This window comes from Phyllobates terribilis, unplaced genomic scaffold, assembly GCF_046119375.1.
Source record: "Phyllobates terribilis strain yellow unplaced genomic scaffold, ASM4611937v1 Scaffold_3__8_contigs__length_932513732, whole genome shotgun sequence".
NCBI lineage: Eukaryota > Metazoa > Chordata > Amphibia > Anura > Dendrobatidae > Phyllobates > Phyllobates terribilis.
Genome location: NW_027362763.1, coordinates 345,651,534 through 345,666,970, shown reverse-complemented (window position 1 = coordinate 345,666,970; position 15,437 = coordinate 345,651,534). Strand labels below are relative to the sequence as shown.

General features: G+C 46.0%; 1 protein-coding gene across 1 annotated transcript in view; it reads right to left on the bottom strand.

The window, feature by feature from the left end:
- LOC141258548 (uncharacterized) overlaps window positions 1-15,437 on the bottom strand; it is a 395,228-nt gene that overhangs the window by 155,651 nt on the left and 224,140 nt on the right. The window contains 1 exon segment of the mRNA XM_073673526.1: window positions 8,552-8,671. Coding sequence (XP_073529627.1) covers window positions 8,552-8,671 — 120 coding nt within the window.

Genomic DNA, 15,437 nt, shown 5'->3' with positions numbered 1-15,437 from the left:
TTGAGTCTGCAGAGCTGTTTACTCATACTATAGCCTGGGAATCAGAGGTCGACTCCAGCGCTTCTGTGAATCCAGACGAGGAAATGATCTGCACTGATGCCCAGAATCTTTATGAGTCGGATCCAGGACCAGACGCAGAAGGTTCTGACCATAATGTAGACCCTCATTCCCAAACTGTAACTCCTGTTGGTGGAGACAATGAGAAAGCCGATGATAAGACTCAAATACCTGATTGGAGCGACAACTTTAGTTTTTTGTCAGGGCAGGAACAGGTTGGCTCTGAGGACGACGGGTGTGATAACACACAGGGTGATGATGATGAGGTTGGAGATCCCACTTACTGTCAACCCACAGTCAGCCAAGAGATGAGGTCAGCAGAGGAGGTGGAGGAAGATGCTAGTGACGACGAGGTCAGGTTGCGCCTTCCTGGACAGAGACGTAGTACTGGAAGCACGTCAACAACTGCATCCTCAAACACAACTCTGCCTCTCACCACAAGTCGTGGTGGCTCTTCAGGTCGCATGAGTGCTAAGCCTTGCATAGCCTGGGCATTTTTTCAGATCGATAAAGATGACCCAACTCGTGTTATCTGTAACATTTGTCAGCAAAAGCTAAGTAGAGGCCAAAAAATACATAGTTTGAGTACTTCATGCATGAACCGGCACATGGACATGAAGCATAAGTTGCAGTGGGAAGCTCAGTGTGCTACAATGCGGCCTAGCCGGCCGGGCCAGCCACCATCTGCCATATCTTGTGCATCCGCGGCCTCTTCATCCTCTGTGACTGGGGGGACAGCAGTCACACCTGTTTTGGGGCGCAGACCTGCCACCTCTTTACCCGCAACAGCCAGCGTGATTGGCAGGTCATCATTTTCTTTGGAAGTGGTAACACCAGCTGGTGTTGAGCGCTGTCCGACATCGATAGCACCACCTTTGGATCAAGGCAACCTAACATGTCCGCCTGCATCTTCCTCACAGACCGGCAGTTTGCCGGGGACACCCTTATCAACCCCGTCTAAGCACAATAGCCAGCCCTCGGTCCCTCAGATGTGGACAAGTAAAAGACCATTTCCTCCTAGCCATGAGAAAGCTAAGAGGTTGAATTTCACCATCTGCAAGCTCTTGGCTACAGAAATGCTGCCTTTCCGCCTGGTGGACACAGAGGATTTTCGAGACCTTATGTCCGTCGCAGTGCCCCAGTACCAGATGCCCAGTAGGCACTACTTCTCAAAGAAAGGTGTGCCTGCGCTCCACCAGCATGTCGCACACAACATCACCGCTTCTTTGAGAAACTCTGTGTGTGACAGGGTGCATTTCACCACAGACACTTGGACGAGTAGGCATGGACAGGGGCTGCTGTCCAAGTCTTGCCGTCCCCACGAGTTGTGCGTCAATCCTCTTTATGTCAAAGTTCCTCCACTGCTTCTGCCTCCTCAACCTCCTCTCGGTCTTCCACCTGCACCCAAAGCCTGTCTGGTCATGCCACAAGCTTTCTAACTGCGCAGAAGGGATCCTGCACACCTACTTACTATGCTGGCAGTAGGGCTCAACGTCATCAGGCGGTTTTTACTTTGAAATGTCTGGGAAATGTGAGTCACACAGCTGAGGAGTTGTGGTCAGCTCTGGAGAACCAATTTCATGAATGGCTGTCTCCACTGGACCTGAAACCAGGGAAGGCCGTGTGCGACAATGCTGCAAACCTGGGTGCGGCCCTTCGCCGGGGCAATGTCACACACGTGCCTTGTATGGCTCACGTGTTGAACCTGGTTGTCCAGCAATTTTTAGCCCACTATCCCAGACTAGATGGCCTTCTGCAGAGGGCACGGTCGCTGTGTGCTCACTTCCGCCGTTCGCATCCCGCAGCTCAGCGACTTACATCTCTACAGAAGTCGTTGGGCCTGCCACTTCACCCGCTAAAATGCGATGTGCCTACCCGGTGGAATTCAACTCTGCACATGTTGCAGCGACTGTGGCAGCACCGACAAGCCCTGGTGCAATACATTCTGACGTATAGCCTGGGCCAACGAGATCCAGAGGTGGGGCAAATCACGCTGGAGGAGTGGTCTCAGATCAGGGACCTATGCACCCTTCTGCACAGTTTTGAAATGGCGACGAAGATGTTTAGTGCTGATGATGCTATTATCAGCATGACTATTCCGCTGATTTACATGCTGGAGCACATGTTAAACAGAATTCGGAGTCAGGTGGTGGCACAAGAGGAGGTGGAGGAAGTAGAGGAGGAGGAGTTGTATGCGGAAGGGCTAACATCTGCAAGGTCCAGACGGTCGGCAGCACCAAGGCGGCAGGCATGTGAGGGTGGGGGAGATGGTTTTACCAGGGCGCATGGTAGCAGCCAAACTAGTGAGGAAGGTGCAAGAGCCCAGGAAGAAGTGGAGGACGAACTGATGGAAGACTCATCAGATGAGGGAGACCTTGATCACATCTCTGTTGTGCGAGGTTGGGGGGAGAGGACAGAGGAAGGAAGCATGATTGTTACCTCGCCACCAACACAACAGGGACTTGGTGCTCCTGGATGCGCAACACACATGAGTGCCTTCTTGCTGCACTACCTGCAACATGACCCTCGAATTGTGAGAATTAGAAATAATCCTGACTACTGGGTTGCCACACTGTTAGATCCCCGGTACAAAAGTAAATTTGCCGAAATTATTCCTGCCATAGAAAGGGATGCACGCATGCAGGAGTATCAGCAGAGACTGTTGCAGAATCTTACATGTGCTTTTCCACAAAACACCAGTGGTGCACGTAGTGAATCTCACAGTTCCAACTTGCCAACCATGGGACCGTCAAGTGTTCAGCACTCAAACCGTAACAGAACCACAGTATCTGCTGGTAACATCAATTTTGCGGAATCATTTCACCACTTTTTTAGCCCATCCTTTGCAAGGCCACAGGAGACAAGAAGTCTGACACATAGTCAACGCCTAGAGACGATGGTACAGGAGTATCTCCAAGTAAACATTGAAGCCACGACTGTGTCACTGGACCCTTGCTCTTTTTGGGCTTCCAATCTGGATAAATGGCCGGAGCTAGCCACTTACGCCTTGGAGATCTTGTCATGCCCCGCAGCCAGCGTTCTGTCTGAACGTGTGTTCAGCGCTGCTGGTGGTGTGCTGACAGATAAGCGCACGCGGCTCTCCACTGATAATGTAGACAGACTCACGTTCATAAAGATGAACAAATCATGGATCCGAAACGACTTTTCTACCCCTGTGTCATCCTGGGGAGAGTAAAAGCTTGATGATTGGTTAAAATCACCCTACCAACCGTTTTAAGCTTTCAAATTACTAATCATGTTTATCTGTATCTTGACTGGAAAATAATTTGGGCTTTGTAGCAGTGTGCAGCACTGATCCTATTAGGCCATCTATAATAAGCTCCACCAGATTTAAAATTAAAAATAATTTTTAGCTGCATCTAGCCCGGAAAATAATTTTGGGGCTCCGAGATGCGCAAGACACATAAGTGCCTTCTTGCTGCACTACCTGCAGCATGACCCTCATATTGTCAGAATTCGAAGTAATCATGACTACTGGGTTGCCACACTCTTAGATCCCCCAAACTTTTCGATCAACCTTTTCATTTTAATAAACACCAAAAAAATGGTCATTTTTGAAATTATAAGCATTAGCAGGTTGTTAGAAACTGAAATCAAAGAGTTTTCAACTCAAAACTTTATTCTAGGTGATGTTACATTTTCACATAGGACCCCTTGTTCGAAAGGAGCTTCTGAACTCTCTCGTCCATTGAATTTGTCAGGTTTTGGATGGTTTCTGCTTCAATTGTTTTGCATGAGGACAGAATACCCTCCCAGAGCTGTTGCTTAGATGTGAACTGCCTCCCGCCATCATAGACACTCCTTTTAATGATGCTCCAAAGGTTCTGAATGGGGTAGAGGTCAGGGGAGCATGGGGGTCACACCATAAGTTTGTCCCCTTTTATGCCCATATCAGCCAGAGATGCAGATGTTTTATGTGCAGCATGAGATGGTGCATTATCATGCAGAAAAATGATCTTGCTGTGAAATACACGGTTCTTCTTCTTGAACCATGGCAGGAAGTGCTGTTTGAGAAAATCCACATACATTATGGAGTTCATCTTTAGCGCCTTCAGGGATCCTAAAGGGGCCGACAATCTCTCTCCCCATGATTCCAGCCCAAAACATTACTCCACCTCCTCCTTGTTGGCGCTGTAGCCGTGTTTGCGTGGGGTGTCCATCAACCAGCCATCCTCCACTCCATCCATCTGGACCATCGAGCGCTGCACGGCACTCATCCGTGAACAAAACAGTTTTGAAATCAGTCTTCATGTAATGTTTGGCCCACTGGAGCCGTTTCTGCTTGTGTGAAGTGGATAGAGGAGGTCGACAGGATGGCGTATGCACAGCTGCAAACCTCTGAAGGACCCTGCATCTTGTTGTTCGGGGGACGTTGGAGGCACAAGCAGCTTCAAAAACTTGTCTGCTGCTATGACAAGGCTTTTTTGCCGCTGCTCTTTCAACCTGACGTAATTGCCTGTAGGAAAGAGTCCTCAATTTGCCTTTATCAGCACGCACACGTGTGTACTGTGATTCAGCTACATACTTCTTGATTGCCAAGACACTTCATCCTGATCATCGCACAATGTTGATTGTAGTCATGCCTTGACCTAAACACTCCACAATTTGTTGCTTCTCAGCAGCCGACACATCCTTTTTCTTTCCCATTTTGGCAGAAAATGTAGGCTGCTTAATAATGTGAGAGAGCCTTCTTAAGTAGTCTTGCCTTTTATTGGACACACCTGCCAAACTAATTAGCACAGGTGTCTGCAATTGCTTACAGTGATATAAAGAGCCCTGACACACATCACCATCAATGAGTTTAACTGACAAACAAACAAATTCTTCCCTTATCACTCCTAAACACTTTTTGCATAATAATTTGGAACGCAGTGTACATGTGCTTTTCCACAAAACACCAGTGGTTCACGTAGTGAATCTTACAGTTCTAACTTGCCAACCGTGGTCTGTATGGAATTGTTCAATAAAGGGCCCAAAATTAAGATAACATAGATGGGAGAGGTCTCTATGAATAGGAATTCCTAAGTATTTGATACCCTGTGAGGGCCAGGCAAAGGGAAAGTTGGACTGGATGGAATCCTATATGGATTTGGGGAGGGAGACATCGAGGGCCTCAGACTTCGCTGCATTGATTTTAAAATTTTACCATGTAACAAAGTGATCTATTTCAGCCATAACAGCAGGGATGGATACAGTGATATATACTAGCAGTGATATATACTAGGACATCATCAGCAAATAGAGAGCACTTGTACTCGGTGCCTCCCACCTCAATCCAGCTAATATTGGGGTTATGGCGAATTGATGAGAGCAGGTGCTCCGTCACTAGGATGTATAAGAGAGGGGACAGAGGACATCCCTGCCTTGTCCCATTGGTGATTGTGAAAGGTGATGAAAATGTTCTGACGCACCCCCTGGGCCTTGGGACACCCGGAGCCGGACCCTTTTTGGTGGATGCTGGTGGTTGTAGTCTTCGTGGCGGCGACCCGGTTCCGTGGCTCAGGGCGGTCAAACCAGTGGCGGAACTATTTATGTGGTTTTGATGTTTAAATGTCCGACTACGCCACCCGTGGATTGCGGTCAGAGTGAACCGCCGCTACAGGGCAGACCGCTGAGGCTGGTGTTGTGGGTGCAGCAGAGCGTAGCATAACTCCCCACGGGAGGAGTATAGCCTCAGGGCAGTGTATGCGGAGGATGGGGGTGATGGTGCAGGGCAGCAGCAGTAACGACACGGAGTCAGTGATGCAGTCCAGGGCCTTTACTCACAGTTCTTATTATCCAGACCACGTCTGCAGGTAACGGCTGCCCACGTCGTACTGTGCTCACCAGGTGAGGGGCTCAGACAACTCCCAGATAACTTTGGAGCACTTCACAGGACCCCCTTTGTGTGTCCTTTGTCTGGCCTTTCTTACCAACAATTCTGTCCGGCTGCCTCGGGCCTCCTCTTGGTAAACTTGGCGCCAGTTTCCCTGACCCTATGTGGTGCCTTCCTAGCGGGTGTAGCGAGGGGCTGCGCCACATAAAATGTCAGAGCCTCCGGTTTCTAGCTGAGGGTCGTTTCCTGCCTCCACTAGTTCGGGGACCGGTCTCCCCCTTTGGCCTGACCCCTCCACGCAGGTGGATTCGGGCGTGCGGTGGCGACTCGCCCGTCCGCACCCCTGGGATACCTTCATTCCTCGTTCCTGGAGCCTTCTCCGCTCCTCTTCCTTCCTTCTCCCTCTTCCAGGCCTGGGCCTCTGTTACTAGGCCCGCCTCCGGAGCAGAGCTCATGCAGAGCCCCTGCTCCCTGCCACTTCTACTCAGACTTCTCTGCACTGAACTAAGATGGTGCCCACCTTTTATACTCCCTTCTCAATGCACCCAGGAACTGCTTCCTCCCTGCTCCTGCACTACAGGGTTCCCCTTCCTCAGTGTTCCCTCCCCCCACTCCAGCCAGGGACAGGGACTGTCGTGCCCATCTCAGTGGCATATTGATCGCCCTGCCCCACGGCAATGTGGTGTAATGCATGCAGGTGTCGGGTCCTGATCCACACTCCATCCTTACCTGAGAGTGAGATATCACACCTCTGGGTGAGGTGCAATACCTCTGTAGCAACCGAGCCCTCAGGGTGCTACAGTTCCATTTATCTTCAGCCTAGGTGACGTATTGTGATACAGGGCCGTGATTTTGGCTATAAAAGGGTCCCCTAGACCCCTACCCCAAGATTTTTAAGAGAATCATATATGGCGTGCCAGGAGACTCTATGGAATGCTTTCTCAGCATCCAACGAGAGTATCTAATTACAAATTTTTAACTGCATCTAGCCCAGGAAATACTTTGTGCCTAGTAGCAGTGTCTGCTAGTCAGCGGATTATCCCGGCTGTTAAGCAAGCTACACCACCTGTAGTTTAGACACTTAATTTTTTCAAAGGAAATGCTTCGGGACCATGGGATACTTAGTGAAGAGCATCAGGAGGCACCCCAAGGCATAGGGGCTGGGACTGGCAGTAGGATGCCTTGCGATGGACAGCCGAGCTCGATCCTTATAAAAGCTTTTTAACTGCAGCAGCTTTAGTGGACGCTACTGGAGCTGGAATTACGCGGCTGCTGGCATGAGACTTGCCCTCCAATAGATCCTTGTAAATGGATTTAAAGTGTATTTATTCAAATTAGAGAGACAATTTAAATTAAAAAGCTTAGAGCTGCCTCCACCACAGGGGGGCTCGCTCGACCCACCAGCGGACAGGCACCAGTATTGGGAGAGGGGGGCTGGCCGTCAGGGTTCACCGCGGCTCTGGCACAAACCCGGCGACATGGAGGTGGCACGGGCAGGAGCGGACTGGCCGTGTCGGCTTCTCACTTTTTGGATTTTAGAAGGGCATGACATGCCTTTTACTCCTCCACCTCTTTTATTTTCGCATGACTATATGTACTTGTCACTTTTCCATGTGTTAGTTATGTCTTCTGAGCAGTTTGTCAGCTTTTGGACACCTTTGAAGGTGTTTTCTATGTGTTTCTATGTGTTTTTGTTTGCCTGCCATTGGTTTTAACGGTGTTCGAAGGTGTTCGACGAACAGTTCGGCGAACACACGGGTGTTCGACGAACCGAACCGAACTCGAACAATACGGGGGTGGCTCAACACTATACATAAGCAATCTCCTGTTCTGTTACTGCATGTTGCATCAGGAGAACAATCACTGTCATTCTGGCATGTTATCAGTGGCTCACAGTCATATCCATTACTTATGAAAAGACCATAATGTAATGATTCAAATATAATGATCTAATATTGAAAAATATCATTAACTTTTATTTCATACAGATTGTCAAACATACACACAGTGTACAGTTATTGTCAGGATCTCTGTTATATAAAACAGTGTAATCAACTGCTCAATTTAATATAGTGAAAAAACAAAAAGAAAAAAACGAAAACAATGACAACTACAAAAAAAAAAAATTAGAAAAAGGGCCCGCACACTTTTAGCATAAAATTAATGTGCAGGTGCACAAATACGTTATGTGGCCAATGTACGAAAATATCCATACACTGTGCATCAGCACACTGCGACTAAAGAACACATGAACTCCGCTACATTGCTATACACTTCAAACACTACTACTTAGTTAACACTATATAACATAGGAAATTCGTGCACCTGCACATTAATTTAATGCAAAAGGGCTGCAGGCCCTTTTTTTTATGCAGTAAACATTGGGGTGTGAGGCCCCCTAAAGGGCCCAACAAGATTTTAATTAGATGATTTTAATTACAGGCTATGCCTGGTTTTCCTTTCACATCCCCCATTCAGATGAGACCTGGCTTGCCACATGAAAAGGTAGGATGGCTTTTTCAGTTTTTACTCCAAAAATGTTATCTAAGTACTTAAAGTTTTTAGCATGTATATTATTTGCGGAGTTCATGTATTCAATGATCTCAGTGTGCTGACACATGGGGTATGTATAGAAATGAATGACAAGTCAGAACTCACCTGAGAATCCATCATTACAAGTACAGGTGAAACCTCCTATTGTGTTAGTGCAGATTGCATTAGGTGAGCAGATATTGTTGGTCTCACATTCATCAATATCATCACAGTGGGTCCCATTACCTAATTATTATAAAATATATCACAAGTTACTGAGGATCTAACACTAGAGGCAGATGTAAAAAGAATACACATTATTCTGTATACACGATCTAATCAGTTATTGAAAAATAAAAATATCAAATGTGAACACATCGAATTCCCAAATGAAATATTATAAAGTATCTGACACAGGTTTGAGGTACGTGCAACGAACATTTATTAACTCTTTACGGGAAAAAATAGAAAAAACAACTATTCTTTTCCTGTTTTTCGGCATTTTAAATTTTACCCTATTCATTTGCTTAAAAAAAAAAGTGTTACCTTTATTCGTGGCTAATCATGATTATGGCATTACCAAATTTATGCTGTTTTATTTATGTTTTATTTCTCTTATGCAATATATATTTTGTTTGAAAAAAGTCATTTATTTCTGTGTCCCCTGTGACAAAGTCACTGGCAAAGTACTGGAGGGGAGATATGTATCGCTGAGATTGTCAGCTTCAGTGAAATGAACCTAGGAAAACTCTCACGCACACTAAGTGCTGAGAGGGGTTAATCGGCCATGTTTAGGGATAGGTGTAGAGTGGGTGGGAGGCTGTTCACCATATCTCCACCCCAGGGTGGACTACAGAGGATAAATACACAGCCTTCTGGCTCATTCAATGTTGGGTGTGCCTGGAGGTGCAAGCTCCAGAGCTGTGTTTTCATGTTAAGTAAAGTTGAATCTTTTGTTGTTTGTTCCTGAGTGGCCGGATCCCTGCAGCAACACGAACTGTGCCAGACACATCTCTTCAACAACTGTTAAGAGGAGACTTTGTGCAGCAGGCCTTCATGGTAAAATAGCTGCTAGGAAACCACTGCTATGGACAGGCAACAAGCAGAAGAGACTTGTTTGGGCTAAAGAACACAAGGAATGGACATTAGACCAGTGGAAATCTGTGCTTTGGTCTGATGAGTTCAAATTTGAGATCTTTGGCTTCAACCACTGTGTCTTTGTGCGACGCAGAAAAGGTGAACGGATGGACTCTACATGCCTGGTTCCCACCGTGAAGCATGGAGGAGGAGGTGTGATGGTGTGGGGGTGCTTTGCTGGTGACACTGTTGGGGATTTATTCAAAATTGAAGGCATACTGAACCAGCATGTCTACCACAGCATCTTGCAGCGGCATGCTACTCCATCCAGTTTGCGTTTAGTTGGACCATCATTTATTTTTCAACAGGACAATGACCCCAAACACACCTCCAGGCTGTGTAAGGGCTATTTGACCAAGAAGGGGAGTGATGGGGTGCTACGCCAGATGACCTGGCCTCCACAGTCACCAGACCTGAACCCAATCAAGATGGTTTGGGGTGAGCTGGACCACAGAGTGAAGGCAATAGGGCCAACAAGTGATAAGAATATCTTGGAACTCCTTCAAGATTGCTGGAAGACTATTTCCGGTGACTACCTCTTGAAGATCATCAAGAGAATGGCAAGAGTGTGCAAAGCAGTCATCAAAGCAAAAGGTGGCTACTTTGAACCTAGAGTATAAGACATATTTTCAGTTGTTTCACACTTTTTTGTTAAGTATATAATTCCACATGTGTTAATTCATAGTTTTGATGCCTTCAGTGTGAATGTACAATTTTCATAGTCAAGAAAATACAAAAAAATCTTTAAATGAGAAGGTGTGTCCAAACTTTTGGTCTGTACTGTATATATAGAGTACAGGCCAAAAGTTTAGACACACCTTCTCATTTAGAGATTTTTCTGTATTCTCATGACTATGAAAATTGTACATTCACACTGAAGGCATCAAAACTATGAATTAACACATGTAGAATTATATACTTAACAAAAAAGTGTGAAACAACTGAAAATATGTCTTATATACTAGGTTCTTCAAAGTAGCCACCTTTTCCTTTGATGACTGCTTTGCACACTCTTGGCATTCTCTTCATGAGCTTCAAGAGGTAGTCACCGGAAATGGTTTTCACTTCACAGGTGTGCCCTGTCAGGTTTAATAAGTGGGATTTCTTGCCTTATAAATGGGGTTGGGACCATCAGTTGTTTTGTGCAGAAGTCTGGTGGATACACAGCTGATAGTCCTACTGAATAGACTGTTAGAATTTGTATTATGGCAAGAAAAAAGCAGCTAAGCAAAGAAAAACTAGTGGCCATCATTACTTTAAGAAATGAAGGTCAGTCAGTCCAAAAAATTGGGAAAACTTTGAAAGTGTCCCCAAGTGCAGTTGCAAAAACCATCAAGCGCTACAAAGAAACTGGCTCACATGAGTACCGCCCCAGAAAAGGAAGACCAAGGGTCACCTCTGCTTCTGAGGATAAGTTTATCCAAGTCACCAGCCTCAGAAATCGCAGGTTAACAGCAGCTCAGAATAGAGACCAGGTCAATGCCACACAGAGTTCTAGCAGCAGACACATCTCTACAACAACTGTTAAGAGGAGACTTTGTGCAGCAGGCCCTCATGGTAAAATAGCTGCTAGGAAACCACTGCTAAGGACAGGCAACAAGCAGGAGAGACTTGTTTGGGCTAAAGAACACAAGGAATGGACATTAGACCAGTGGAAATCTGTGCTTTGGTCTGATGAGTAGTGTTGAGCCACCCCCGTAGTGTTCGGGTTCGGTTCGGTTCGTCGAACACCGGGATGTTCGAGGAACTGTTCGTCGAACTGTTCGTCGAACACCTTAGAACACCGTTGAACACCGTTAAAACCAATGGCAGGCAAACAAAAACACATAGAAACACATAGAAAACACCTGCAAAGGTGTCCAAAAGCTGACAAACTGCTCAGAAGACACTCTGTTTAAAAAAGCCGGCCGGCAAATTCAGCAGCGGCATACACCGGTACCCGACAATTTAGACAAGAAGGAATAGAGCATCACACATAGATTAGATAGATAGAAACATGTCAGTCACACATATAAGAAGCACAGTGACAGTGTTGGTTACTGCATTTGTCATTTAGTGTAAAGGATTTATTAAAAAAAATATTAGTGTTTTCATGCACCGTCTCTTTAAAAAAGCCGGCCGGCAATTCAGCATCTGTACCCGACAATTTAGAACAGAAAGAATAGAGCTTCACACATAGATTAGATAGATAGAAACATGTCAGTCACATATATATGAAGTACAGTGACAGTGTTGCTTACTGTACTTGTCATTTAGTGTAAAGGATTTATCAAAAAAAATAATAGTGTTTTCATGCACTGTCTCTTTAAAAAAGCCGGCCGGCAATTCAGCAGCGGTACCCGACAATTTAGAACAGAAAGAATAGAGCATCACACATAGATTAGATAGATAGAAACATGTCAGTCACATATATATGAAGTACAGTGATAGTGTTGGTTACTGTACTTGTCATTTAGTATTAAAATAAAGGATTTATTATTAAAAAAATTGGCGTGGGGTTCCCCTTAATTTTAGGCTCTAGCGGAGGTTAAGCAGACGGCTGGGGCAGATGTTTGAAGCCTGGGAAGGGGGTAATACCCACGGAGCTTCCCAGGCTACTAATATCAGCCCCCAGCTGAATACATAGCCTTTACTAGCTATTAAAATGGGGGACCCCCCAAAAAAAATGACGTGGGGTCCCCCCTAATTTAATAGCTAGCAAAGGCTAGGCAGACAGCTGGGGGCTGATATTAATAGCCCAGGAAGGGAGCCATGAATATTGGCCCCCTCCCAGGCTAGAAACACCAGCCGTCAGCCGCCCCAGAAATGGCGCATTCATAGGATGCGCCAATTCTGGCACTTAGCCTCGCTCTTCCACGCTGCCCTGGTGCGGTGGCAGGGGGTAATAGGGTTGGGGTTGATGTCAGCTTATAATGCCAGCTGACATCAAGCCCAGGTTAGTAATGGAGAGGCGTCTATAAGACACCCCCATTACTAACCCCATAGTCAAAGTTAAAAAAAACACAAACACCCAGAATAAAGTCCTTTAATTGAAATAAAGACACAATCCTTTATTGTTCTAAATTAAACCATACCTACCATCACGCCCATTCCAGCTGAAGCCAACGATCTCCTGCAATAAAAGAAAAATAATAAAGCAACCTCATCCTTACCTTTCCATGGTTCCCACGACAGCTTCAGCTCTGCTACATCGAGATGACAGGCTGGACCGCAGCAGAACGCCGCCATCCAGCCTGTCATCCCGCAGACACTGAGAAGCGCAGGCTTGCTTGCGCTGCTCAGTGTCTCTCTGTGACGACATCCAGATGAGCCGAGTTCATGTCCAATGAACTCGGCTCACCTCATGCACGTCACTGACAGCGTGGGAAAATTCTCACGCTGAAGCGCTGATTGCAGGAGAATTTTCCCACGCTGTCAGTGACGTGCAGGAGGTGAGCTGAGTTCATTGGACATGAACTCGGCTCATCTGGATGTCGTCACAGAGAGACGCTGAGCAGCGCAAGCAAGCCTGCGCTTCTCAGTGTCTGCGGGATGAGAGGCTGGATGGCAGCGTTCTGCTGCGGTCCAGCCTGTCATCTCGATGTAGCAGAGCTGAAGCTGTCGTGGGAACCATGGAAAGGTAAGGATGAGGTTGCTTTATTATTTTTCTTTTATTGCAGGAGATCGTTGGCTTCAGCTGAAATGGGCGTGACGGTAAGTATGGTTTAATTTAGAACAATAAAGGATTGTGTCTTTATTTCAATTAAAGGACTTTATTCTGGGTGTTTGTGTTTTTTTTAACTTTGACTATGGGGTTAGTAATGGGGGTGTCTTATAGACGCCTCTCCATTACTAACCTGGGCTTGATGTCAGCTGGCATTATAAGCTGACATCAACCCCAACCCTATTACCCCCTGCCACCGCACCAGGGCAGCGTGGAAGAGCGAGGCTAAGTGCCAGAATTGGCGCATCCTATGAATGCGCCATTTCTGGGGCGGCTGACGGCTGGTGTTTCTAGCCTGGGAGGGGGCCAATATTCATGGCTCCCTTCCTGGGCTATTAATATCAGCCCCCAGCTGTCTGCCTAGCCTTTGCTAGCTATTAAATTAGGGGGGACCCCACGTCATTTTTTTTGGGGGGTCCCCCATTTTAATAGCTAGTAAAGGCTATGTATTCAGCTGGGGGCTGATATTAGTAGCCTGGGAAGCTCCGTGGGTATTACCCCCTTCCCAGGCTTCAAACATCTGCCCCAGCCGTCTGCTTAACCTCCGCTAGAGACTAAAATTAAGGGGAACCCCACGCCAATTTTTTTAATAATAAATCCTTTATTTTAATACTAAATGACAAGTACAGTAACCAACACTATCACTGTACTTCATATATATGTGACTGACATGTTTCTATCTATCTAATCTATGTGTGAAGCTCTATTCTGTCTGTTATAAATTGTCGGGTACCGCTGCTGAATTGCCGGCCGGCTTTTTTAAAGAGACAGTGCATGAAAACACTATTATTTTTTTTGATAAATCCTTTACGCTAAATGACAAGTACAGTAAGCAACACTTTCACTGTACTTCGTATATATGTGGCTGACATGTTTCTATCTATCTAATCTATGTGTGAAGCTCTATTCTGTCTGTTATAAATTGTCGGGTACCGCTGCTGAATTGCCGGCCGGCTTTTTTAAAGAGACGGTGCATGAAAACACTATTATTTTTTTTGATAAATCCTTTACGCTAAATGACAAGTACAGTAAGCAACATTGTCACTGTACTTCATATATATGTGACTGACATGTTTCTATCTCTCTAATCTATGTGTGATGCTCTATTCTTTCGGTTCTAAATTGTCGGGTACAGGTGTATGCCGCTGCTGAATTGCCGGCTTTTCATGTTTCACTGTTGGCACTGTTCCCATCGATTTGGGCAACCACTGTAATGCCACAACCACCATGGCTGTGGCATTACAGTGAGTGGCAGACAATCCCTGCATGATTGGTGCTCTAAATAGCGCCAGACATGCAGGACACGCTTTTGGTGCACGAACAGTTATCGAACATAACCTCGAACAGCCGAATTTTTTGCAAATCGTTCGGGTTCGTGGAACAACTCGAACACCGCCCAAAACAGCTCGAATTTGAGATTGGCGAACAGTTCTAGTCGAACACCACTCATCTCTACTGATGAGTCCTGATTTGAGATCTTTGATTCCAACCACCGTGTCTTTGTGCGACGCAGAAAAGTTGAATGGATGGACTCTACATGCCTGGTTCCCACCGTGAAGCATGGAGGAGGAGGTGTGATGGTGTGTGGGTACTTTGCTGGTGACACTGCTGGGGATTTATTCAAAATTGAAGGCATACTGAACCAGCATGGCTACCACAGCATCTTGCAGCGGCATTCTATTCCATCCGGTTTGAGTTTAGTTGGACCATCATTTATTTTTCAACAGGACAATGACCCCAAACACACCTCCAGGCTGTGTAAGGGCTATTTGACCAAGAAGGAGAGTGATGGGGTGCTAAGTCAGATGACCTGGCCTCCACAGTCACCAGACCTGAACCCAATCAAGATGGTTTGGGTTGAGCTGGACCGCAGAGTGAAGGCAAAAGGGCCAACAAGTGCTAAGCGTCTCTGGGAACTCCTTCAAGATTTTTGGAAGACCATTTCCGGTGACTACCTCTTGAAGCTCATCAAGAGAATGCCAAGAGTGTGCAAAGCAGTCATCAAAGCAAAAGGTGGCTACTTTGAAGAACCTAGAATATAAGATATATTTTCAGTTGTTTCACACTTTTTTGTTAAGTATATAATTCCACATGTGTTAATTCATAGTTTTGATGCCTTCAGTGTGAATGTGCAAATTTCATAGTCATGAAAATACAGAAAAATCTTTAATT